At 44.4% G+C, this 26,778-nt stretch overlaps 1 protein-coding gene and 1 pseudogene across 9 annotated transcripts; both read left to right on the forward strand.

Moving 5' to 3' along the window:
* The first annotated feature begins 4,616 nt into the window (after positions 1 to 4,616).
* On the forward strand, positions 4,617 to 8,015 carry LOC123091958 (uncharacterized). 9 transcript variants are annotated; one of them, XM_044513590.1, is made up of 7 exons: positions 4,620 to 5,169; positions 5,251 to 5,348; positions 5,772 to 5,829; positions 6,514 to 6,596; positions 6,735 to 6,839; positions 7,101 to 7,166; positions 7,641 to 8,008. In XM_044513590.1, the coding sequence occupies exons 2-6, from the start codon at positions 5,324 to 5,326 to the stop codon at positions 7,163 to 7,165; spliced, it is 336 nt and encodes a 111-aa protein (XP_044369525.1). In that variant the 5' UTR covers positions 4,620 to 5,169; positions 5,251 to 5,323; the 3' UTR covers position 7,166; positions 7,641 to 8,008. The 9 variants fall into 9 exon arrangements, 3 of the variants coding, with proteins under 3 accessions (XP_044369524.1, XP_044369525.1, XP_044369526.1); XM_044513591.1 differs by lacking the exon at positions 7,641 to 8,008 and adding an exon at positions 7,241 to 7,523; XM_044513589.1 differs by lacking the exon at positions 7,101 to 7,166 and having other exon boundaries at positions 4,617 to 5,169; positions 7,641 to 8,015.
* Positions 8,016 to 8,395: 380 nt separating this feature from the next.
* On the forward strand, positions 8,396 to 24,358 carry LOC123094755 (protein FAR1-RELATED SEQUENCE 5-like; annotated as a pseudogene).
* Positions 24,359 to 26,778: the final 2,420 nt, after the last annotated feature.

Below are 26,778 nucleotides of genomic sequence, written 5' to 3' on the forward strand. Positions count from 1 at the left end.
GAAAAAGGGCTAGGTGAGGCAAATGGTAAAACCAAGATTGGGCCTTGCTGGAGGAGTTTTATTCAAAGCGAACTGTCAAGGGGGTCCATAAATCACCCAACCGCGTAAGGAACACAAAATCCGGGAACATAACACCGGTATGACGGAAACTAGGGCGGCAAGAGTGGAACAAAACACCAGGCATAAGGCCGAGTCTTCCACCCTTTACCAAGTATATAGATGCATTAATAATATAAAAGATATTGTGATATCCCAACCAAAATCCTATCCACCATGGAGCAATCTTCAACTTCACCTGCAACTAACAACGGTATAAGAGGGGCTGAGCAAAAGTGGTAACATAGCCAAGCAATGGTTTGCTAGGAAGGGTGTCAAAGGTTAGAGGTTCATGGCAATTTGGGAGGCTTGAAGAACAAGTGAATAGGTAGCGCAGCATAGCGATAGAACGAAGCAACTAGCATAGCAATATAGTAGTGAGATCCAGGGTAGCGGTCATCTTGCCTGAAATCCCGCAAGGAAGAAGAACGAGTCCATGAAGAAGATGAAGCCACGAAGATGAACCAAGCGTAGACGAACGAATCCTCACGATCGCAACGAAACGGGAACTATCGAGAAGAAGCACACAACATGGTAAACACACCACACATGAACATGACATGATGCACAACAAGCATGATGCATGACAAATCTAGATGAGGCTACTCATGGCAAGAGATGATGCAAACAAGAGCAACACATCAAGGCGAGTTTAAATGAGGCCGGGAACAACATATAACAATTCCGGTAAGTTCTCATATGCAAATTTCGAAGTTGGTCCAGATCTGAATAAACCTTATGTTCAAGTTGTTAAACAGCAAGTTAAGATGCACAAGGAAGATCTACACGCGATTCTAGTCAAGTTACATATAAAGTTCATTAGATTCGGAGCTACGGCATAGAAGATATGAGCAAAACAAGTTAAACATGGCATTGATGCAAAATGCATACAAACATCAAGCAAACACCTCAAAACATGAATGCAACATGATAATATGAAACTACATGCAGAATCAAGCAAGTTTCATATAGAGCATCCTCAAAACGGAGCAACGGTGCAACACACACACTATACAAGTCATAACAATCTGCCCAAAACAGCAACTAGGCATATTGCAAGTATCAAAACAACATGCTATAGTACCACAATAAGAAAACAAAAGGCATGGGCATAATGTACAGGTAAAGCATAACAAAACATGAACACTGAGCTATCTCCAGAAATCACTAGAACATACTCAAACACACATGGCAAAATTGCAAATAATAACAGTTCAGACTTTGCAGAAAATAACATCAGGTTGCAATGTTTAGAGCTATCAAACAACATGTTACAGGCACGTATCATGGACAATAAAGTCATGTCATGAACCTACTAATTGCATAGAACAAAAGTCCTTTACTGACCAAGAGCCAAAAAGGATCGGAAGATATGATGGCACCCATGTAAACATGGAAAGTTATATGACAGATTCATACATGGCAGGAACAACAATAAGTAGGCATGTTGGTGAGCTTGTACCACTCACCACAGAGCAATACATGGCATGGCAAGGCAATAAACAGTAAGAAGACATGTTTATGAAGCTAAGCATGGCAAGATCAAGTTCATAGGGTGCATGGATCACTAGCAAAACACATGGCAAAACCGAACTCAATGTTAACAGGCTGACAGCAACATTATTTAGCAAATTTGGAGCAAGAGTACAACACGTTACAGTAACCTATAATTGCAACCAGGGGCATGGATGGATAGAGCATGACATGTAGAACAAAACATCCTTAGTGAACATCTCCAGATTATGCATAGAATGACTTGTAGCAGCAGGTTTATATAGCATCACAAAATAACAGATTCAGCCTGGCAAAACAGTAACAGCAAGTACCCTACTTAACAAGCTTGATTCACTCACCACAAATCATTTCATGACAAGATAAGCATAGAATCATCAAAAGACATGTTTATAAAACTAACCAAGGCAAGAACAAGTTCATATCATGCAAGGATCAACTACAACAACCTTGGAAAAATTGAATAACATGTAAATAATCTGTCAGGAAACATTTTATAGCAAAAGTAGAGCAAGAAAATGACATTCTAGACTACTCCATAATTGCAAACAGGGGCATTAATGGCTAGATAAAAACCATATGTTCAAAACATCCTTACTGAAGTATCTCAAAATATGCTTGGATCTCTCTCTAGCATCAAGATTACATGGCATAAAAATAATAGCAGAACAGGGACTGAAATGAGCAACATCACGAAGCCTAGTTTGCATGCTTGTGCTAGTCACCACATTAATCAAAAAAATACATGGCAAGCACCTCTGTAGAGATGGCATGATGTAGCACAAAACACATATAGACATCAACCTCATAGGATGCACACATCAAACATGGAAAAAATGACAAATGAACATGTTCTCATAACAGACAGCAGACAACATTATATAGCACTCTTGCAATGATGATTCAGGCATCAAGATAAGCTCAAATGAACATGGTGCAATGGAATGGAATGTAGAGCATCTCACAACGAACATTTTGATATATTATGCACGTTAAACAGAGCAGTATGCATGTAGTTATGATGCAATGAACAGGAGCTAAAAATATGCAAAACTCAGGGACTTCGGCAAAATTCGGGGTCAACCTCAGATCTGCACGGATATTGATGCGGCGGCGGATCTCACCGGAACTTCGCCAGAGTTGGAGGAGAGGCGGCCGGCGAGGTCGGGGAAGCTCGCTGGAGGAGGGGACGGGTGGATCTGGCCCTCCCGCGGCCGGATCTGGCGGGGGGCGAAGGAGAGGAGGCGCGGGGGCGAGGGGCGGTGAACTTCGGCCGGCGGCGGGGATCCGCGGTGGCGGATGGAGGCGCGGGTCGGCGGCCGAAGATGGCGCCGGGCGGAGGCGGCGGACGGGCGGCCGGCTGCGGAGAGACGCCGGCACGGGCGAGCGGCCAGGGGCGGAGCCCGGTGGCGGCGACGGGGATGCGGCGGCGGCCCGGCCGGCGCGGACGGCGAGGCGCGCCGGGCGGCAAGGCGGCGGCGACGCGGGGCTTCGCGAGGCGCGGGAGCCCGCGGGAGGCGGCGGGGCGGCGAACCGGGCCGGGCGGGCCCCGCCTGGGCCCGGCGGGCCGGCGGCTGCGGGCGCGGAGGAGAGAGAGGGAGGCGCGGGCTGAGGGCGACGTGGCGCGCACGGGTTGGCTGCGGGAGGCGGTGGCGGACATGTCCGGCGGCTGGAGGAGGAAGAAGCTAGGGTTAGGGTAGGATTTCGTCTGCGAATTTTGGGGGGAGGGGCTAATTTATAGTTTCTGGGAGCTAGGAGAGTCCAAATGGAGCACGGTTTTCGCCCACACGATCGTGATCGAACGACCGAGATCATGGAGTGGGTTGGGATGGGTTTTGGGCCAGTTTGAAGGGGTGTTGAGCTACAAGATAAAAGAGGCTTTTGCGGTTACCCGGATAACCGTTGGAGTACCGAACGACCTCCAAATGGCACGAAACTTGACAGGCGGTCTACCGGTGCTATACCAAGGCCACTTGGCAAAACTCTGTCCATTCCGAGCACGTTTAACACCCGCTCACAACGAGAGACAAAAGGGGGACGCCGGAGGGCATAGGAGTGCCGGATTGCAAAACGGACAACGGAGAAAAAGCTCGGATGCATGAGATGAACACGTATGCAATGCAATGCACATGATGACATGATAAAATGCAACACGCAAGCACATGACATGACAACGACGGCGAATAACTGGCAGACACCTAGCGCATCGAATCCGGGGCGTTACATTCATCTCCATTGTATTATTTCTTTCAAGATGTTCCGCCTCTCAAGGTTCGTGGTTTCACTCATTTGTCAAAGAAGCCACTTTGTATTACCTCTTTCTCTTTCTCTTCTCATTTCTCGATCTCGGGGTGAGATCTCTTGTAAGTGGCGGAGAGTTGTAACGACGTGAGATTGATGCTCCAGACGCCTTCCATTTATTTTCATTGTTGCCATATGTTTCATTTGTTTGTTGCATTCATCATCACATCATTCGCATTGCATTGGCACTTAGTTGCCGTCATTTTTCAAAAACTTGCATCTGTTGGTAGTTGTCGCTTCTCCATTCTCTTCCTTGGCCATTCCGAGACCAACCACCCTTGCAACCGGGCAGTCCTGACTGGTGCATCCAGATCAACCCCGAACATCCTCATATATTTTTAATTTCTTCATTTGACTCCCCTAGCCTATTTTTTCCGACCATCCGATCTAAATTGGAGAGAACCTAAACCTTATCTCTCTCTATATATATATACTAAGAATACTATGCCCGTAAGGGTTCCATTTTTCTGTTTTTTTGGAAAAAAATTATGGCAGCTGTGAAAATGACACGTGCGATGAGGTATTTACTGGTTGTTGTCTTATGCGTGAATTTTGATCTGGTCGATTTCCATCACGTGTGTGTGTTTTCCCTAGGCGGTGCCGCTTTGACCAGAGTCTCCAGATATTTCTTTAGTTCCTATATCTCTCTTCCACCTGCCCTGCGACCTCTCTTACGCGTGCCCCGCTACAGAAGGCTCCACACATATCGAGGGCACGGTTCGATCCTTCTCGCTAAGCGCTCCACGGCCTACGTATATAAAAAGTCTCTTCCTCCTCGCTCATCTCATTCCCATAGAGGCCACCAAACAACTATCAACTATGCCGCCGGATCCCTGCCGCCGGGGCTACCATCAACCACCACGTCGTAGAATCGTAGCCCGCCCCACCGCCAGAGACAAGGCGCCCCAATCCACCTTGCATCTGCTCCCCGTGCGCTCACAGCGCCGAGTCCTGCCCTCGGTGGCCCCGCAACGGTGAACGCATCTGTGTGGTGCAGGGGTTCTTTAGCTTTGGACGCGGGCCTCTCCTTCCCGTCGCAGATAAAGGACACGACGAGGAGTACATCTCCTGTTTCTCCTCTCACGGGGCAGTGCATAGCCGCGCAGCCATCAGCCCGACCATGGCACGACTGCTTGCCAACCACACCCACGGAACCTCCTTGCATTCTCCCGATGCGCCAGCCCTGTGTCCACGCCATCCGTGAGTTTGTTTGGCGAGCACAACTCTCGATGAGCAACGGCAAGGCAACTCAGCGGCCAGGTAACCCATATTCTTTCTCTTGTGGTCGAACTCTCGATTTGACTCGCCTCCAACTCTAAATATCCCTTCTGGCTCTCCTAGGTCTTGCTGCAGGGTAGTGAAGGATTGACGAGCCAAATAGAAGGGGCAATGAGAAATTGAAGGACCATGAGCAATGCTGAGACTTGTTGGTTTGCTAGGTATGGCTGTGAATCCAAATCTCGATGCCGTCACTAGAATCTTGGTGTTGTTTTGGCGTGCTATCAGATTTCTTTCCTCCTTATCTTCTGATGTAGAGATGTCTAAAACAATTGATGTGTAAACTTTAAAAAAAATTGTTCACCAAATACACTGCAATGCTCACAAGAACAATTACTCAGTTCGGGTATTCCTCTATGCGTGTGCTTTGTTGATCCTGATGTGTCAGTCAAGAGGGTGCAAGTATCTGCACTTCTTTTGAATAAAGAGATCCCTCTGATGGAACCTCTTATTCAGTTCCTAGTCCATGCCTTCTTTGCAACTTGCTTGCTCTATGATGTAAAAAATCTGGAAATCGAGCTTCTTTCAAACCCCAACTCTATTCTTTGTGGCACAAAATCTGAATTTATCTATCCTTCTTTCAGGTTATTTTGGAGTTGTAGAGAAAGATCTGGTAACAAATGAGAATGAGATCAAGCTGAGGTATTGTACATCCAAAGATCAGACTTGTTTTGTATTGCTTGAACTGACCGATGAGGTCCTCTTTCAACTGCTCCATTTTATGTTTGATCATGCAATGTTCACAAGCAATGAGCTTGGTTCTGCATAAAAGTATCAAGGTGGCATGCAATCTTCAGTATAAGTGGTCGAGGTTTCATCTTTTTAATTACAACGATTACGCCTTGGTTTGGTTTGCATAATGGGGAGGGGTTGTATACCGGTTGACCCTGATGCCTGGAAGCAAAGAAAAGGCTAGAAGGTTGGTTCCCAATCATAATTGCATACCTTGGTTTCCATGTGAACACTCATACTTCATGTCCATGTACACTGTAATACGGCCCTGTTAGTCAGTGGAACAGAGATCAACATGATGCATCTGTTTTTGGTAAATGATGATTGTTGATGGTTTTTTATATTAATAAAAAAATATGTGTGTTTGTTGATATTGCTATGTTGTGTCCATTCTGCTTTTTGGGCATATGTTTATTTGTAGGTATGTTGCTCCCTCCCTCTTTTAATATATTTGTAGTTGTTTTCTTATTGTTTGTGAAAACAGATTTATACTGTACATGCATATGATGTTTTGCCTTCTATTTCTAAATTTACAATTTATGATTCTAAAAGATCGTATGTGATTTTTTTATTCTTTTGTATTGGCACACCAAGACTGGTCGTGTGGCCACCTCTGAAGTTGAGGTCGAGTTCGCATGCACACTGCATACTGTCAGGCCTGGAAATCTACTCAATAGGTATAACTCTGAATGTTCCACTTGCTAGAGAAAGTCGAGCTTTTATAGTTCAGAAGATATCCTTTCAGTTCATTTTACTGCAGTGTGGGGCCCATTTTGTACCTGAACTGATTGACTAGCCCTATCTACAACCTTCAGACATGCAATTTCTCTATGAAGCTCTAAGTTTTCGTCTCTCACCAAGATCCTTGAGTACTGTGGAGCAGCTTCTTCATCCAGCCTCATGTTTTCGTCTTCAGCAGGGTCAGTGAAGTTTGTACTATATTTTTAGCCAGTGTATGGTTGTCAAACTTTCTCCTGTTTGCACTTACTTCCATTAGGGCACTCAGTTTTTAGCAAAAGTACCACCAAAGATGCATATTAGCACACTAACAGGCCGCATTTTGATCATATGTTCCTCTTGTTTTTTTTCTTGATGCTATTTTATTCAGTAATAATTTTATCCAAATATAAAATGATAGGGACATAAACATATAGATGCTGATACAAGTTCATATGCTTCAGACTACAAGGCGAATTGCTACATAAACAGTAGAGAGCGTGGGGACGGCCTGCCCCACATCCCATGAGGTACCCACCGGCCTGCCGCAGCTCCCCCAAGTGAGGAGTTCCACTGGTTGATATGCATGTATAAATTTTAACAGGCTGGGGTCAACAGAAATTCCAAACTTAAGCTGCGGTCGGAGATCTATGATTCTTCTTCATCGAAAGAAGAAACACCTTTTCTGTCATCCATGTCTACATACATGCATGCCTGCAAAAGGAAACATAATCTCTGCATTGTGTTACATTCAGGAGCATGCATTCATCCCAGTTTTGTACTTCTGAAAATGTTTGATTTTAAATCAAGGGATGTAATTGCAAATGTTGAACTCCCAAGTAGAAAATAGACATATTGAACTTAATTTTAACTGATGCTTCTCTTCATGATTTTGCCTTTCTTTTCCTTTCCTTCACATGTAGCTGCCCTATTCAGGGAGCAGGTTTTTTTATCCATGAAAGTTATGTCCTTTCCCTGTTAATTGTACATCATTTATTTCCTAGGAACAACACACAGATCATCTACACGGGCAACAGACGCACAAGAGCTAGCTGTCGCATTGTACCACCTCATCGCCGAGGCCAACCTTGCCGGCAGGTCCACGCCGCAGCTCTAGGCGCACTCCACAGAAAGAAAATCTGACTACAGTGTAATGATAGTATCTGATCACCGTTGCATCAATGTCCAAAATTATGCAAGACAATCAGTTTATAAATAAATAGTTGGGAAGTTTCTCCTACCTAGCGGGGAGTCCATAGTTGCCATAGAGACAAATCCAACTAGACGATCAACATCTCATGTGCTTTGCAATTCTATATATCCAGAAGCCATTATCGATTTTATATTCAGTAGCCATTATCACAACCTATTGTAGATCACTTTTGCACGTACCTATGAATTACTGTACTTTGCAACTAAGGACTCATCAAACATGACAAAAAGTCAAATAACTTAACAATCCATATTGTGCGGCGTGCCGCCGCGCACTACCCGCTAGTTGCACCTAGTCTAATTTCAAACCAGGCCCTAAAACCTAGGACGTGTCTAGTGGGCGGCCGGCCGCTCTGGGATCGCTAGCCAGTGGCCACCAGAAAAAGGAAACCACCTGGTCCCCCCTCGAGCGAAAAGAGGAAACAGTCGCCCACTCGCCCACGTGGTCCCTGCCCGTCGGAGCGAAAAAGGCAACTGCCCCGTTCATTAGTTGGCCGCGGGATCACGTGCACCCTCCTCGCCAAACCATGCCCCGCGGGATCACGTGCACCCTCCTCGCCAAACTGCGCCCTGGCTATCTTCTTCTTCCTCACAAAAGAAAGAGGATCTGCCCAGGTTGCAGAATCCACGCCATCTCTCGCCCCCACGCCTCAGCCCCACCGACGCTGCCTTCTTCTTCTTTTGCACGCCAGAAACAGATCCAAACGCAATCGCCCCAGCCCTTCTTCCTCCTCCTACACAGCCGCCATGGGAGCCCCAAAGTACAAGGAGCTGCTTGAAGATCTAAAGGGCAGGGTGGTCAGAGCCACACCAGGCAATAAGATCGAGCAGGTAAGCCCTCTCTGCACCTCTTCACTTTCCCCTTCTCCATGGATCCATGGAAAATCTGCTTCAAAAAAGAGGTGAATCTGGCACATCACACCAGATGTTAAACATGCTGGATGTGTTAAACATGCCAAAAACTACCACCTGGATGTGTTAAAACAAGCCAACTAAAAACGAGTTATCTGGCCAATTAAAACATGATTAAAGCCAACTTCTAGTTATTATTTGCAAAATGAACAAAAAATTGACTGCCCAATGCTTTGTTGAACATGTGCAACGAAAAATTCATAAATGTGCAACTAAACATGCATCCCAGCCAATTGAACATGTATCCTGGCCAACTAAATATGTATCCTGCCAACTAAACATATATCTGGCAATACATGTTTCTGAATGAACACTTTGGAAAAAATGTAGTATATGTGAAAATAAAAAACATGTTTTCTGGCCAACTAAACATGCATGTTGGCCAAAAACTGATGACCAACTAAGACATCTATTCTAGACAATTAAGACATCTATTCTAGCCAACTGAATGCATTAACTGTCCAACTGAACATGCATGTTGGCCACAAAACTGAAAAAATGCAACCTGGCCAGCTGAGACATCTATTCTAGCCAACTAAAAGCACTAGAAGAACGCCCGTGCGTTGTAACGGGGCCACATTAACTTTAAGAGTTCAATATTAATATTCTCATACATATCAATCCTTCTTCTCCTTCCGTCTGCCACCGAGACAGGGACCTAGACTTTGTGTTGCTCTTATTGATTTCAAACTCAGACGAGATGGGGTGGTGGGAGGGGGGACGAAAAAACCCAGACGAAACAAAGGAGAAGGAGAGCCTCATCAGTAGCATCATGGTGAATTTCAAACCTAGCGTTGTGCTCTGCCCAACGAACATGGACGCCGCCGCCGGCGGCCCGGTGGAGCTCGAACCCGAGAGACTCTGCTGCTTGCTGGGAGGGGTCGGGGAGGGTCGGAGCACATGAGCATTGACGTGAAGACAGAGTAGGCCGGGGAGATTACTGTGCACGCCGCAGAGCGACTTGGACCTCGGAGGGCCTTAGCTCTGTCAGGAGGAGGTCCCGAGTTCCTGCCGAGGACAGCCTGACGGGGGAGACGCACGGCCGCTCGCGCTGCCCGCAACGCGACCACGCCCTGCCCTAGGATTCTGCGACGGCGGCAGCGTCGTCCACAGCCACACCCTCTCTGAGTCCTGCCCTGAACTGGGGTTCCGAGATGGCGGCGGTGGCGGAGGTCTCTGAGGTTGGAGAGGGGCAAGATGTAGGACGGCGGAGGCTGGAGCCTGGAGCGATGGCGGCGTTTCGGGATTGCAGGCAGGGGGACGTGCGAGGTGAGTGTTTTTTTCACCGGTTTATGTTGTGTTGCCTGCACGGATATATAGGAGAACAAATAGGTGGATTATAATTCCTTCCATTTGTATAAGTGCTGGGAAAGGAAGCGAGGGACAAAAATCAATCGAGGGGCCTTTAAGAGTAGAGATTAGTTAATTGGATTTTTCTTTAAAGTCTGTTATTTGTTTTCTTAAAATTTATTATATGTTTCCTAAATCAAATTGCATTGATGGGATGGATCGATTGATTTGGATAGTCTATTATTTGTTTCCTTCACATCCATTATATGTTTCCTAAAGCAAATTGCATTGATGAGATGAATCGTTTGATTTGGATGGATCGATTGATTTGTTTCCTTAAAATTGGATTTTTTTAAAGTCTGTTATTTGTTTCCTTAAAATTTATTATATGTTTCCTAAATCAAATTGCATTGATGGGATGGATCGATTGATTTAGATAGTCTATTATTTGTTTCCTTCACATCCATTATATGTTTCCTAAAGCAAATTGCATTGATGAGATGGATCGTTTGATTTGGATGGATCGATTGATTTGTTTTCTTAAAATTGGATTTTTTTTAAAGTCTGTTATTTGTTTCCTTAAAATTTATTATATGTTTCCTAAATCAAATTGCATTGATGGGATGGATCGATTGATTTAGATAGTCTATTATTTGTTTCCTTCACATCCATTATATGTTTCCTAAAGCAAATTGCATTGATGAGATGGATCGTTTGATTTGGATGGATTGATTGATTTGTTTCCTTAAAATTGGATTTTTCTTTAGAGTCTGTTATTTGTTTCCTTAAAATTTATTATATGTTTCCTAAATCAAATTGCATTGATGGGAGGGTGACGCATGGAAAGTTATGATCCGTTAAGATTTTTTTCGTTGTGTGAGAGGGTGACGCGAAACTAAATCGGTGGGGTAGGGGAGGGACGAAAAAAAACAGCGAAATGAAACGGGTGGGAGGTGGGAGGAAGTACCAAAGAAGTACCAAAAAAAACCGGGTGAGGTGGGACGAAAAAAATCTGAAAGGGAAACTACCAACTGCTCCATTAGGAATAGAGATTGAATGTCCAACTGAATATGTATGCTGGCCAAGTGGAAATCCTGGAAATTGAGACGTCTATTCTAGCGAAAACAAAAAAATCTGTAGTGCAACAGGAAAAACATAGGAACTTTTGTCCATGGCTAATGAAGCCACAAACCATATTAACATATTCACGCACAAATCTTGTCCCACGCATATATTCTGGTCCCACGCCTATTGCAAACCATATTAATATGTTCAAATATACCATATCTAGAAACATAAACGGCGATGAAAAACATATAAATATAATCTGTCCTCCAATTCTTCTTTCTTTTTTCTTCTTTCACCTGGATTTTCCTTCTCAAATGTAGCATCCAATTATGTGCAGAAAAATCTGAAAAGAGCTCCTTGCGAAACGGAAACCTACAGATCATTGCAACAAAACAAAAAGAGAAAAGGTAAGAAAAACTCTGTAGCAAAAAGAAGTCATGCTCTTGCCAGTTATTTACTGCAAACTGTGCAACTAACATAACAACTCTGTGCAAACAAAAAATTCATAACTGTTATAATAAAAGATTATGCTATGGTCATGTTGCTTTTAGGTTGTTTTGAAACACAGTTTTTCTGTGGTTACCAACTGATGACATCAATTTCTTCTTTTTTTATATGTGCAGGGAGTTTGTGGCAGCATCCAAAAACAAGGGAAAAAATGCTTGATCTCAATGAGTTGCCTCCAGATCTCAATGAGCTTCCTCATGATATGGATCAGCAGCAACCCAGCATACAACAAAGAAACTGCACAGAAAATGGTCGATCTGTTTACTACACGCAGGCAAGTCGTGATGGTAACCCTACGGGCCATGACAATGTGGCAGGCCAGTCATCAGCCCGTGGTGCCCCTGTAATGGTGTCTTTGCAGTCAGAGAGCCATACTCTTGATGACACAGGAACCGAGGCAAATGTTCCTGGTCCAACCAGGACTGAGCTAGAAGCTGGGGCTTTTGACAGAGCTGTGCAAGTAGAAGAAGGAGAGGATGAGGCTGGTTCTCAACCTATGGAACCCTATGTTGGCATGAGATTTGACAGCCTTCAAATTGCTAAGGATCACTACAACAGTTACGCACTACGGATGGGTTTCTCTATCAAGATGAACACATCTAGACGGACACCCCGCACCAATGAATTGATAAAACAACAGTTTTGCTGCAACAAGTTCAAGAAGCCCAAAGCTGATGATGGAGGAGCTGAGGCTCCTCCTTACCTGGACCCTATTCCGGATCCAACATCTGTTAACAGTGATGACGAGATGGAAAAAGAACCTTCAATATTTGCTGAAGAGGATGCTGGTACTAGTAAGAAGAAGAAGCGCAAACGTGAGACAATAAAGCAGACTGAATGCAAGGCGAAAATGTTGGTAAAGCTGATAGATGGGCGATGGGAGGTGACGCACTTTGTTCGTGACCACAATCATCCGCTCGTGAACAAACCTTCATTGTCCAAATACTTGAGATCCCACCAAGGCATCTCACCTGATGAAAAGGAGTTTCTGCGCATCTTGTATAACTGCAACTTGACTACAGGTGTGGTGTTTTTCTATATCCCTTGAAGAATTAAGTTTTCCTCTAGGCAGTCCAGTGTGCAACTGTTATGGTACTACTGTGCAACTGAAATGGCTTAACTATGCAACTGCTGTCCAACTTCCCATGCTTTTTATATATCACTTTGGGTGCTTCTTGTGCAACTAGATTGTCTTTACTGTGCAAATACACAATGTCCTGTATGCAAAAACTGCAAAGTGTTTTTAAAAAGGTGCAGCTAGGTGTTCATTTCCTGTGATTATCTTCTGTGCCAACACGTGTCCTATTACTGTGCAGCTGGATGTGCGCATTTGTGCAACTAAAAAAAGGATATACTGTTTGTTTTTGTATTATGCAGGACGAATGATGCATGTAATGGCAGAGTTCTATGGATCTGAGATGATGGTGCCGTTCGGACCAAAGGCAATAACAAATCTTTGTACAAGTTTCCGTAGAGATGACACAAAGGAGGGTGATCTGATTGAGACAATTGCGCACTTCAAGGATATACAGAAAACCGATCCAGACTTCTTCTATAAGGTGAAATATGATGAAGAGGACAGAGTTGTCAACATATTTTGGGTGAACGGCTTAGCTCGAAAAGCTTATGCGGAGGCGTACCACGATTGCATATCGTTTGACACCACCTACATGACCAACTTGTACAATATGCCGTTCGCGTCCTTCATAGGAATAAACCGACATGGCCAATCTTTCATGCTGGGTTGCGCGTTTGTGAGGCAGGAGTTGGCATCGAGCTTTGATTGGGTCTTTGGAGCATTCCTAGAGGCTATGGATGGCAAACCTCCTGACAACTTCATCACCGATCAGGATGGTGCGATGAGGCAGTCAATACAGAGCATCTTTCCAATCACCGTGCACCATTGTTGTCGATGGCACATCATGAAAAAGGCTCAGGAAAAGGTTGGTTGGTTGCTGTGCTGGAATCCAGGACTCTCTGATGATTTCAACAAGTGTGTTGACTTCAGCTTCACTATAGATGAGTTTGAGCAGAATTGGACTGGGTTAATGATGAAGTATGAGGCTATGGCACACACGCACTTTGAGAAGTTGTACGAATACAGGTCAACTTGGGTGCCGTGCTACTTCAAACACAGGTTCTTTCCCTTCCTCCAGTCTACACAGCGTAGTGAGGGGTTCAACGCCGTCCTTAAAAGATATGTGAACCCACACAACTCAATGTTGAATTTCGTCAAGCAATATGAAAAAATACAGAACCACATCATTGCCAAGGAAGGCTGCAATGATTACAGGACACAACACCTTGAGATTGAGTTGTGGTCCAACTTCCCAATAGAGAAGCAAGCTTACAAAACCTATACTAGAGACCTTTACCGCAAGTTTAGAGAAGAGTTTGAGCTGATTGGACGTTATAATGCATTCCAAGTTGGTGCTGATGTGTTTGAGCTCAGACCGAACCAGGAATTTGTTGCGAAATATGGTTCTCGAAACTACTTGGTGCAGGCAAGGGTGGAGGAGCGTTTCTATTTGTGTGAGTGTTGTAAAATGGACAAGGACGGCATCCTCTGTTGCCACATCCTCAAGGTGTTCACCCATGTTGGCGTTGATGTCATACCGGAAAGGTACCTGCTAAGACGGTGGACACCTACTGCTGTACCTAGTGCTCCAGGGACTGGTTATGAGAAACCGGATGAAATGCCTCCTCAATCAAAGAAGCAGATAAGGGAGAGGAACATGATATACGATTTTTGGAAACTAGCAAAGTTTGCGAGTGGTTCTGATCCAGCACAAGCTATTGTATACAAGCATATGCGTGCAGCACGTACCGAGATCGGCCACCTGAACAAGTCCAAGAAAAGGAAAAAACCGACTGCTGCAACGGGGCCATCAGATGATGGCAACCCTCGAGGACCTCCTCCACCTCTAGGCAGCAATCAGGGGACTCATCATCCAGGTAATTACCTGCCCCAACTCCTGATCTAACTAGGTGTGTAACTTCAGTTGCACACATCATTGTGCCCAGTTGCACACACCATGGTAGCCACTTGGACAAAAACATACTGCCTAGTTGCGCACGCTGTGTTAGTTCACGCATCAAAGATAACACAGCTAACTTATTTTTTCCAGTTATGCATATATGTGATTGTTGGAAATATGCCCTAGAGGCAATAATAAAAGTATTATTATTATATTTCCTTGTTCATGATAATTGTCTTTTATTCATGCTATAACTGTATTATCCGGAAATCGTAATACACGTGTGAATACATAGACCACAATATGTCCCTAGTGAGCCTCTAGTTGACTAGCTCGTTGTGATCAACAGATAGTCATGGTTTCCTGGCTATGGACATTGGATGTCGTTGATAACGGGATCACATCATTAGGAGAATGATGTGATGGACAACACCCAATCCTAAGACTAGCACAAAAGATCGTGTAGTTCTTTTGCTAGAGCTTTGCCAATGTCAAGTATCTCTTCCTTCGACCATGAGAGCGTGTAACTCCTGGATACCGTAGGAGTGCTTTGGGTGTATCAAAGGTCACAACGTAACTGGGTGACTGTAAAGGTGCACTACAGGTATCTCCGAAAGTATCTATTGTTTTATGCGGATCGAGACTGGGATTTGTCACTCCGTGTAAACGGAGAGGTATCTCTGGGCCCACTCGGTAGGACATCATCATATACGCAATGTGACCAAGGAGTTGATCACGGGATGATGTGTTACGGAACGAGTAAAGTGACTTGCCGGTAACGAGATTGAACAAGGTATTGGATACCGACGATCGAATCTCGGGCAAGTAACATACCGATAGACAAAGGGAATTGAATACGGGATTGATTAAGTCCTTGACATCGTGGTTCATCCGATGAGATCATCGTGGAACATGTGGGAGCCATCATGGGTATCCAGATCCCGCTGTTGGTTATTGACCAGAGAACGTCTCGGTCATGTCTGCATGTCTCCCGAACCCGTAGGGTCTACACACTTAAGGTTCGATGACGCTAGGGTTATAAAGGAAGTTTGTATGTGGTTACCGAATGTTGTTCGGAGTCCCGGATGAGATCCCGGACGTCACGAGGAGTTCTGGAATGGTCCGGAGGTAAAGATTTATATATGGGAAGTCCTATTTTGGCCACCGGAAAATGTTCGGGATTTTTCGGTATTGTACCGGGAAGGTTCTAGAAGGTTCCGGAGTGGGGCCCACCTGCATGGGGGGGCCCACATGGACGTGGGTAGTGGGGGCAAGGCCCCACACCCCTGGTCAAGGCGCACCAAGATCCCCCCTTAGAAGGAATAAGATCATATCCTGAAGGGATAAGATCAAGATCCCTAAAAAAGGGGGATAACAATCGGTGGGGAAGGAAATAATGGGATTTCTTTCCTCCCACCTTGGCCAACGCCCCAATGGACTTGGAGGGCAAGAAACCAGCCCCTCCACCCCTATATATCGTGGGGAGATGCATGGGAGCTCAATACGAAGTTCTGGCGCAGCCCTCCCCCTCTCCCAAGTACTCCTCTTCTCCCGTGGTGCTTGGCGAAGCCCTGCAGGATTGCCACGCTCCTCCACCACCACCACGCCGTTGTGCTGCTGCTGGATGGAGTCTTCCTCAACCTCTCCCTCTCTCCTTGCTGGATCAAGGCGTGGGAGACGTCACCGGGCTGTACGTGTGTTGAACGCGGAGGTGCCGTGCGTTCGGCACTTGATCATCGGTGATTTGAATCACGACGAGAACGACTCCTTCAACCCCGTTCACTTGAACGCTTCCGCTTAGCGATCTACAAGGGTATGTAGATGCACTCTCTTTCTACTCGTTGCTGGTCTCTCCATAGATAGATCTTGGTGACACGTAGGAAAATTTTGAATTTCTGCTACGTTCCCCAACAGTGGTATCAGAGCTAGGTCTATTGCGTAGATTCTTTGCACGAGTAGAACACAAAGTAGTTGTGGGCGTTGATGTTGTTCAATATGCTTACCGTTACTAGTCCAATATTGTTTCGACGGTATTGTGGGATGAAGCGGCCCGGACCGACCTTACACGTACTCTTACGTGAGACAGGTTCCACCGATTGACATGCACTTGGTGCATAAGGTGGCTAGCGGGTGCGAGTCTCTCCCACTTTAGTCGGAACGGATTCGATGAAAAGGGTCCTTATGAAGGGTAAATAGCAATTGGCATATCACGTTGTGGTTTTGCGTAGGCAAGAAACGTTCTTGCTAGAAACCCATAGCAGCCACGTAAAACATGCAAACAACAATTAGAGGACGTCTAACTTGTTTTTGCAGGGTATGCTATGTGATGTGATATGGCCAAAAGGATGTGATGAATGATATATGTGATGTATGACATTGATCATGTTCTTGTAATAGGATTCACGACTTGCATGTCGATGAGTATGACAACCGGCAGGAGCCATAGGAGTTGTCTTTATTTATTGTATGACCTGCGTGTCATTGAAGAACGCCATGTAAACTACTTTACTTTATTGCTAAACGCGTTAGTCATAGAAGTAGAAGTAGTTGTTGGCGTGACAACTTCATGAAGACACGATGATGGAGATCATGATGATGGAGATCATGGTGTCATGCCGGTGACAAGATGATCATGGAGCCCCGAAGATGAAGATCAAAGGAGCTATATGATATTGGCCATATCATGTCACTACTCTATTTGATTGCATGTGATGTTTATCATGTTTATGCATCTTGTTTGCTTAGAACGACGGTAGTAAATAAGATGATCCCTTACAACAATTTCAAGAAGTGTTCTCCCCTAACTGTGCACCGTTGCTACAGTTCGTCGCTTCTAAGCACCACGTGATGATCGGGTGTGATGGATTCTTACGTTCACATACAACGGGTGTAAGACAGTTTTACACAGCGAAAACACTTAGGGTTAACTTAACGAGCCTAGCATGTACAGACATGGCCTCGGAACACGGAGACCGAAAGGTCGAGCATGAGTCGTATAGTAGATACGATCAACATGAAGATGTTCACCGATGATGACTAGTCCGTCTCACGTGATGATCGGACACGGCCTAGTTGACTCCGATCATGTAATCACTTAGATGACCAGAGGGATGTCTATCTGAGTGGGAGTTCATAAGATGAACTTAATTATCATGAACATAGTCAAAAGACCTTTTGCAAATTATGTCGTAGCTCGCGCTTTAGTTCTACTGTTTTAGTTATGTTCCTAGAGAAAATATAGTTGAAAGTTGATAGTAGCGATTATGCGAACAGTAGAAAGCTTATGTCCTTAATGCACTGCTCAGTGTGCTGAACCCCAAACGTCGTTTGTGGATGTTTCGAACATCGAACATACACGTTTTGATAACTACGTGATAGTTCAGTTAAATGGTTTAAGTAGAGGCACCAAAGACGTTTTCGAAACATCGCGGAACATATGAGATGTTTCGAGGGCTGAAATTGGGATTTCAGGCTCGTGCTCACGTCAAGAGGTATAAGACCTCCGACGATTCTCTTAGCCTGCAAACTAAGGGAGAAAATCTCAATCGTTGAGCTTGTGCTCAGATTGTCTGAGTGCAACAATCACTTGAATTGAGTTGGAGTTGATCTTCCAAATGAGATAGTGATGTTTCTCCAAAGTCATTGCCACCGAGCTGCTAGAGCTTCGTGATGAACTATAACATATCAGGGATAAATAAGATGATCCTTGAGGTATTCACGATGTTTGACACCGCGAAAGTAGAAATCATGAAGGAGCATCAATTGTTGATGGTTGGTGAAACCACTAGTTTCAAGAAGGGCAAGGGCAAGAAGGGATACTTCATGAAACGGCAAATCAGCTGCTGCTCCAGTGAAGAAACCCAAGGTTGAACCCAAACCCGAGACTAAGTGCTTCTGTAATAAGGGGAACAGTCACTAGAGCAGAATTACCCTACATACTTGGTAGATGAGAAGGCTGGCAAGGTCGATAGAAGTATATTGGATATACATTATGTTAATGTGTACTTTACTAGTACTCCTAGTAGCACCAGGGTATAAGATACCGGTTCGGTTGCTAAGTGTTAGTAACTCGAAATAAAAGCTACGGCATAAACGGAGACTAGCTAAAGGTGAGCTGACGATATGTGTTGGAAGTGTTTCCAATGTTGATATGATCAAGCATCGCACGCTCCCTCTACCATCGAGATTTGGTGTTTGCGTTGAGCATAGACATGATTGGATTATGTCTATCGCAATACGGTTATTCATTTAAAGAGAATAATGGTTACTCTATTTATTTGAATAATACCTTCAATGGTCTTGCACCTAAAATGAATGGTTCATTGAAATCTCGATCGTAGTGATACACATGTTCATGCCAAAAGATAGTAATGATAGTACCACCTATTTGTGGCACTGCCACGTAAGTCATATCGGTATAAAATGCATGAAGAAGCTCCATGTTGATGGATCTTTGGACTCACTCATTTTTTGAAAAGTTTGAGACATGCGAACCATGTCTATTGGTATATATGCATGAAGAAACTCCATGCAAATGGACCGTTTGAACTCACTTGATTTTGAATCACTTGAGATATGCAAATCATACCACATGGGCAAGATGACTGAAAAGCCTCGGTTTCAGTAAGATGGAACAAGATAGCAACTTGTTGGAAGTAACACATTTTGATGTGTGTAGTCCAATGAGTGCTGAGGCATGCAGTGAATATCATTATGTTCTTACTTCACAGATGATTCGAGTAGATGTTGAATATATTTACTTGATGAAACACAAGTCTGAATTATTGAATGGTTCAAGTAATTTCAGAGTAAAGTTGAAGATCATCGTGACAAGAGGATAAAATGTCTATGATAAGATCATAGAGATGAGTATCTGAGTTAAGAGTTTTGGCACACAATTAAAACATTGTGGAAATTGTTTCGCAATTAATACCGCCTGGAACACCATAGTGTGATGGTGTGTCCGAACATCATAACTGCACCCTATTGGATATGATGCATACCATGATGTCTCTTATCGAATTACCACTATCGTTCATGGGTTAGGCATTAGATACAACCACATTCACTTTAAATAGGGCACCACGTAATTCCGTTGAGATGACACCGTATGAATTATGGTTTAGAGAAACCTAAGTTGTCGTTTCTTAAAAGTTTGGGGCTACGACGCTTATGTGAAAAAGTTTCAGGCTGATAAGCTGGAACCCAAAGCGGATAAATGCATCTTCATAGGACACCCAAAACAGTTGGGTATACCTCCTGTCTCAGATCCAAAAGCAATAAAGGATTGTTTCTTGAATCAGGTCCTTTCTCGAGGAAAGGTTTCTCTCGAAAGAATTGAGTGGGAGGATGGTGGAGACTTGATGAGGTTATTGAACCATCACTTCAACCAGTGTGTAGCAGGGAACAGGAAGTTGTTCCCGTGGCACCTACACCAATTGAAGTGGAAGCTTATGATAGTGATCATGAAACTTCAGATCAAGTCACTCCCAAACCTCGTAGGATGACAAGGATGCGTACTACTTGAGAGTGGTACGTAATCCTATCTTGGAAGTCATGTTGCTAGACAACAATGAGCCTACGAGCTATGGAGAAGCGATGGTGGGCCTGGATTCCGATAAATGGCTTGAGGCCATAAAATCCGAGAGAGGATCCATGTATGAAAACAAAGTGAAGACTTTGGCAGAATGGCTCGATGGTCGTAAGGCAAATGAGTACGGATGGATTTTAAAAGGAAGACAGACAATGATGGTAAGAATTACCATTAAGAAAGCTCGACTTGTCGTTAAGATGTTTTCCGACAAGTTCAAGGAGTTGACTACGATGAGATTTTCTCACTCGTAGCGATGCTAAGAGTCTGTTGGAATTATATTAGCGATTACTGCATTATTTATGAAATCTTGCAGATAGGATGTCAAAACATTGTTTCCTCGACGATTTTCTTGAGGAAAGGTTGTATGTGATACAACCGGAAGGTTTTGTCAATCCCAAAAGATGCTAATAAGTATGCAAAGCTCCAGCAATCCTTCTAAGGACTGGAGTGAGCATCTCGGAGTTGGAATGTGTGCTTTGATGATGATCAAAGATTTTGGGTTTGTACAAAGTTTACGAGAAACTTGTATTTCCAAAGAAGTGAGTGGGAGCACTATAGAATTTCTGATGAGTATATGTTGTTGACATATTGTTGATCAGAAATGACGTAGAATTTCTGGAAAGCATATAGGGTTATTTTGAAAGTGTTTTTCAATGGAAAGCCTGGATTAAGCTACTTGAACATTGAGCATCAAGATCTATAAGGATAGATCAAAATGCTTAATAATACTTTCAAATGAGCACATACCTTGACATGATCTTGAAGGTGTTCAAGATGGACCAGTCAAAGAAGGAGTTCTTGCCTGAGTTGTAAGGTACGAAGTTAGGACTTAAAGCTCGACCACGGCAGAAAAGAGAGAAAGGACGAAGGTCGTCCCCTATACTTTAGACGTAGGCTCTACAGTATGCCATGCTGAGTACCGCACCTGAAGTGTGCCTTGCCATGAGTCAGTCAAGGGGTACAAGAGTGATCCAAGAATGGATCACAGGACAGCGGTCAAAGTTATCCTTAGAAATTAGTGGACTAAGGAATTTTTCTCGATTATGGAGGTGGTAAAAGAGTTCGTCGTAAAGGGTTACGTCGATGCAAGCTTGACACCTATCCAGATAGCTCTGAGTAGAGATACCGGATACATATAATGGAGCAACAATTTAGAATAGCTCCAAGTAGAACAGTTATTTGGATTAGCTCCAAATAGAGCGTGGTAGCTACATCTAGGAGATGACATAGAGATTTGTAAAACACACACGGATCTGAAAGGTTCGGACCCGTTGACTAAAACCTCTCTCACAAGCAACATGATCAAACCTAAAACTCATTGAGTATTAATCACATAGTGATGTGAACTAGACTACTGATTCTAGTAAACTCTTGGGTGTTAGTCACATGGCAATGTGACCTGTGAGTGTTAATCACATGGCGATGTGAACTAGATTATTGACTCTAGTGCAAGTGGGAGACTGTTGGAAATATGCCCTAGAGGCAATAATAAAAGTATTATTATTATATTTCCTTGTTCATGATAATTGTCTTTTATTCATGCTATAACTGTATTATCCGGAAATCGTAATACACGTGTGAATACATAGACCACAATATGTCCCTAGTGAGCCTCTAGTTGACTAGCTCGTTGTGATCAACAGATAGTCATGGTTTCCTGGCTATGGACATTGGATGTCGTTGATAACGGGATCACATCATTAGGAGAATGATGTGATGGACAAGACCCAATCCTAAGACTAGCACAAAAGATCGTGTAGTTCTTTTGCTAGAGCTTTGCCAATGTCAAGTATCTCTTCCTTCGACCATGAGAGCGTGTAACTCCTGGATACCGTAGGAGTGCTTTGGGTGTATCAAACGTCACAACGTAACTGGGTGACTATAAAGGTGCACTACAGGTATCTCCGAAAGTATCTATTGTTTTATGCGGATCGAGACTGGGATTTGTCACTCCGTGTAAACGGAGAGGTATCTCTGGGCCCACTCGGTAGGACATCATCATATGCGCAATGTGACCAAGGAGTTGATCACGGGATGATGTGTTACAGAACGAGTAAAGTGACTTGCCGGTAACGAGATTGAACAAGGTATTGGATACCGACGATCGAATCTCGGGCAAGTAACATACCGATAGACAAAGGGAATTGAATACGGGATTGATTAAGTCCTTGACATCGTGGTTCATCCAATGAGATCATCGTGGAACATGTGGGAGCCATCATGGGTATCCAGATCCCGCTGTTGGTTATTGACCAGAGAACGTCTCGGTCATGTCTGCATGTCTCCCGAACCCGTAGGGTCTACACACTTAAGGTTCGATGACGCTAGGGTTATAAAGGAAGTTTGTATGTGGTTACCGAATGTTGTTCGGAGTCCTGGATGAGATCCCGGACGTCACGAGGAGTTCCGGAATGGTCCGGAGGTAAAGATTTATATATGGGAAGTCCTATTTTGGCCACCGGAAAATGTTCGGGATTTTTCGGTATTGTACCGGGAAGGTTCTAGAAGGTTCCGGAGTGGGGCCCACCTGCATGGGGGGGCCCACATGGACGTGGGTAGTGGGGGCAAGGCCCCACACCCCTGGTCAAGGCGCACCAAGATCCCCCCTTAGAAGGAATAAGATCATATCCCGAAGGGATAAGATCAAGATCCCTAAAAAAGGGGGATAACAATCGGTGGGGAAGGAAATAATGGGATTTCTTTCCTCCCACCTTGGCCAACGCCCCAATGGACTTGGAGGGCAAGAAACCAGCCCCTCCACCCCTATATATAGTGGGGAGGCGCATGGGAGCTCAATACGAAGTTCTGGCGCAGCCCTCCCCCTCTCCCAAGTACTCCTCTTCTCCCGTGGTGCTTGGCGAAGCCTTGCAGGATTGCCACGCTCCTCCACCACCACCACGCCGTTGTGCTGCTGCTGGATGGAGTCTTCCTCAACCTCTCCCTCTCTCCTTGCTGGATCAAGGCGTGGGAGACGTCACCGGGCTGTACGTGTGTTGAACGCGGAGGTGCCGTGCGTTCGGCACTTGATCATCGGTGATTTGAATCACGACGAGAACGACTCCTTCAACCTCGTTCACTTGAACGCTTCCGCTTAGCGATCTACAAGGGTATGTAGATGCACTCTCTTTCTACTCGTTGCTGGTCTCTCCATAGATAGATCTTGGTGACACGTAGGAAAATTTTGAATTTCTGCTACGTTCCCCAACAGTGATGTCAACCCTCAAGGACCTCCTCCCCCTCCTGGCTGTACACGGCATCCTCCGCCACCTCCTCCCCCGCATGCTCCTCCCAATGGCCCTACAGGAAGCACTCAGGGGGCTCGTCGTCTAGGTAATTACCTTCCCCCAACTCCCCATCAAACTAGGTCTGTAACTCCAATTGCACACATCATGGTGCTCAGTTGCACCGAACAAGCTACCTAGTTGCGCATGCTGTGTTAGTTCGAGCATAAAAAAGATAAACACAACTGACTTGTTTGTCCTGTTTCTGCCTATAGGTGATGCCAACCCTCAAAGACCTCCTCCCCCTCCAGGCCCAACTAGCAGTGCCCTTTGTGCTACTCCCAATGGACCTACAGGCAGGACTCAGGGGGCTCATAACCCAGGTTAGTACCTTCACCGACTCCAAAACAAAAACTAGGGTGAGTGACTTTAGTTGCACATATCATAGTGCCCAGTTAAACAGAAACATGCTGCCTAGTTGCGTGCGCTGTGTTAGTTTGAGGATCAAGCTAAAAATCTAACTTGTTTTTCATGTTCTGCCCATAGGCGACTACAATCCAAGTACCATGACAGGCCGTGCTACTGCAGGTGTTTTTTTCAACTTAACTTGCACACAGCAACCAGTTAGTTGCACAAAAATGTACTGTGTGGTTGCACAGAACATCAGTGTTGGTTGCACAATAACAAAAATACTAAACTTTTTATATGATTATTACACAGGTGATCGTGACGGTCCTACTGCCCCGTTGGAGGCTGCATCCCTTGCACAAGCTTCTGATAATTTTGTGCCCAGGGATCCTCCAAGGTGTACTACAAAGGGTAGGGCAAAGAGTCGACGGTACAAATCGGCGCTGGAGCTACACCCAAAGAAGAAAAACAAATGCAGCCAGTGCCAATCTACAGAGCACACTGTTGGTGTGTGTCCACAGAGGCTCCTATGATTCTGTTTCCTCATTTGTAACTTTGGAACAAAAAAGGAAAAATAATGATGTCCTTTTTAGCAATGTTGGGACCAAGTGGACACATTCAGCATCTATGATTCCTCTTTATCTAATTTATGCTGCTTGAATTAGTTCATGCACTGTGTAAAAAAAGTTGCTATTTATGCCTTTGTTGGCAACTGGTTAAATATTTAGTTGTTGAACAATTGTATATACAGTGCTCCTAATGTATCAACAAAAGTGATGATATTGAGTTGCAAACGCAATTACTAGCAGTGTGCAACTACAAAATCTACTTAATAAAATTGTACAAACCAGAAACTTCCTCCATGGAGCAGAAAAAAAGTACTGACCTACTCCTTGTCGTATCTCAGCAACTTCCTCCATGGGGCGGTGTTGTGCACGCTGGTGACCCAATCATACGTCAGCTTCTTCCTGATGTTGAGTACTTCCTTGGGGTCGTAGTTGGGCAGTTGGCTACCATTCCACTCGGTGGCGTTAAGCAGTGCGAACAACCCACACTCATTACTGCAAAAAATGGGCAAAAAAAATTGTCACATAAAATTAAAACCAAATAAAGGTAATGCACTCTGTGCAACTACTTATGTCCTACTGTGCAACTGCTTGTGTTCTACTGCAACTCATTATGTGCCACTTTGCAACTACTTACGCGCCACTCTGCAACTAGCTAGATAATCCATTAGAAACTCATAAAAATGATAAAACAGATTGAAGACTAGTACTGTGTCTTAAAAATACTAAAGATTGCACATGTAGAAAAATTTAAAAACTACAAAATGATTGTATTTGATTGAGAAGGAATGAAATGCTTGTTGTCTTACTTGCCAAGCTGCTTTGGTACGTCAATGTCAATAATCTGGAAGTGCTCGATGCTGAACTTTGGGTAATGCTTCCTCCATAGCTGGCGTACTGCCCCCGCAATGGTAGAGGCGTTGTTCATCAGCTCAATGTTGTCCAGTGTCCTGCTTGAATCAAGAACTTCGAAGCGTCCGTCCCTCAAGTTGACACTGAAGACCCAATAATGCCTCCCTCCGTCCTTATCGGTTACATCTGCGCACTCGAGCACTGGCAGCATGACCTGCAAGCGTGAACGATTTCAGACACAAATACAAGATGTAGCTAAGAAAAACAGTAAAAAGACTTTGTCAAGTTAAAAACGGGTTGCAACAAGTATCTGCCAACTAACAGATGTGTCATGTGCAACTGGACATGCTGTGGGTGCCAACTAAAAAAAGATTGATGATGTGGGCACAACACTCAGCAAGTCTTTCTTGTCGAGACGGTTCTTGTAATCAAACTTCTTGTTCATCTCATCCACATTGTGGATCCCTTGCTGTAATTTTATCTGCAAAGATTATAAAACATGGCTCAAAACTCCTTAGTAGGTGAAAGGCCTCCCTCAAATGGTCAACGAAAAGTGCTACAGAACAAAGATGAGGGTAAAAAGAAGGTTTTGGAAAAACTTACATAAAACCTCAGTGGCATAACAACCTTCTTTGACCCTTCTGGTAAGTTATCCATGATGTGTAAGATTCCAGTCTCAATAACAATTTTTGTCAACCATTGAACCGGCTTCATCGAATCAACTAACTCCTTTAAAGAAATGTAGAAAGCACCATACCTAATTATCTCAGGGCTGATTTTTTTTGAAAGCAATAAAAAGACAAGTTAGCTCGAAGGGTCACAGTAGCAAAAAAAATGTGCATGAAAATGAAAAAAGAACAGTGTGCAACTAAAAGCCCTGTTCTGTGCAACATACTATGCTTTCTGTGCAACTAAGTGGCTGGTGCTATGCAACTGAAAAAGATATGTATGTAGGCTATGGGGAGTTAGTTTACCTGGTAGCTCCATCATTTGCTCCTTTGTGATGCCTGACCCAATACAAGAGGGCAGCGTAAAGCTTGTTCACTACATCATTGGTGCTGAAAGTCTTGTTCTTGTTGTAGTCGATGAATGGAGACCTTTGAGATGCTGCGGGCATTCTTACCCTCCTCTGTCTTCGTGCAAGAGGTGGCCCCGAAGAACTGCTCATGCCAAGTTCTGATTCTGCGCATATCGGGGTGTGGCAATTCTCTGGTGAACCAATATCTAGTTCTTGAGCTATTGCCTTGCCAACATCAGCAGCATCACATCCTTCATTCACAGCTGCTGGGTCTAACTCACACTCATCGATGCTAATCACACCGGCTTCCGCTGTATCTACTACTGGAGCAGGTGCTGGAGCATCACCATCTATGCCGAGGTCAAAAGATGGTGCATCGCAGAACCCGTCACCATGATAAGAGTTTGATCTTCGTAAGGGTTCAAGGACCAGGGCATCTCCTTGCGGCACAAACATGGGTGCATCATTCACTGACTTGGTTCGCAATAGTGTTGTAGTTGGCGGCCTTGAAGGCTTG

Source organism: Triticum aestivum, chromosome 4B (assembly GCF_018294505.1).
Source record: "Triticum aestivum cultivar Chinese Spring chromosome 4B, IWGSC CS RefSeq v2.1, whole genome shotgun sequence".
Lineage (NCBI taxonomy): Eukaryota > Viridiplantae > Streptophyta > Magnoliopsida > Poales > Poaceae > Triticum > Triticum aestivum.

Excerpts from the sequence above, each read along its gene's own strand:
- LOC123091958 (XM_044513589.1), top strand. The coding sequence starts at position 5,324 with ATGCTGAGACTTGTTGGTTTGCTAG. Across the intron at positions 6,597-6,734 it reads CCTGGAAATCTACTCAATAG|ACATGCAATTTCTCTATGAA; the intron begins GTATAACTCTGA and ends TACAACCTTCAG. Across the intron at positions 6,840-7,640 it reads ATGTTTTCGTCTTCAGCAGG|GAACAACACACAGATCATCT; the intron begins GTCAGTGAAGTT and ends TTTATTTCCTAG.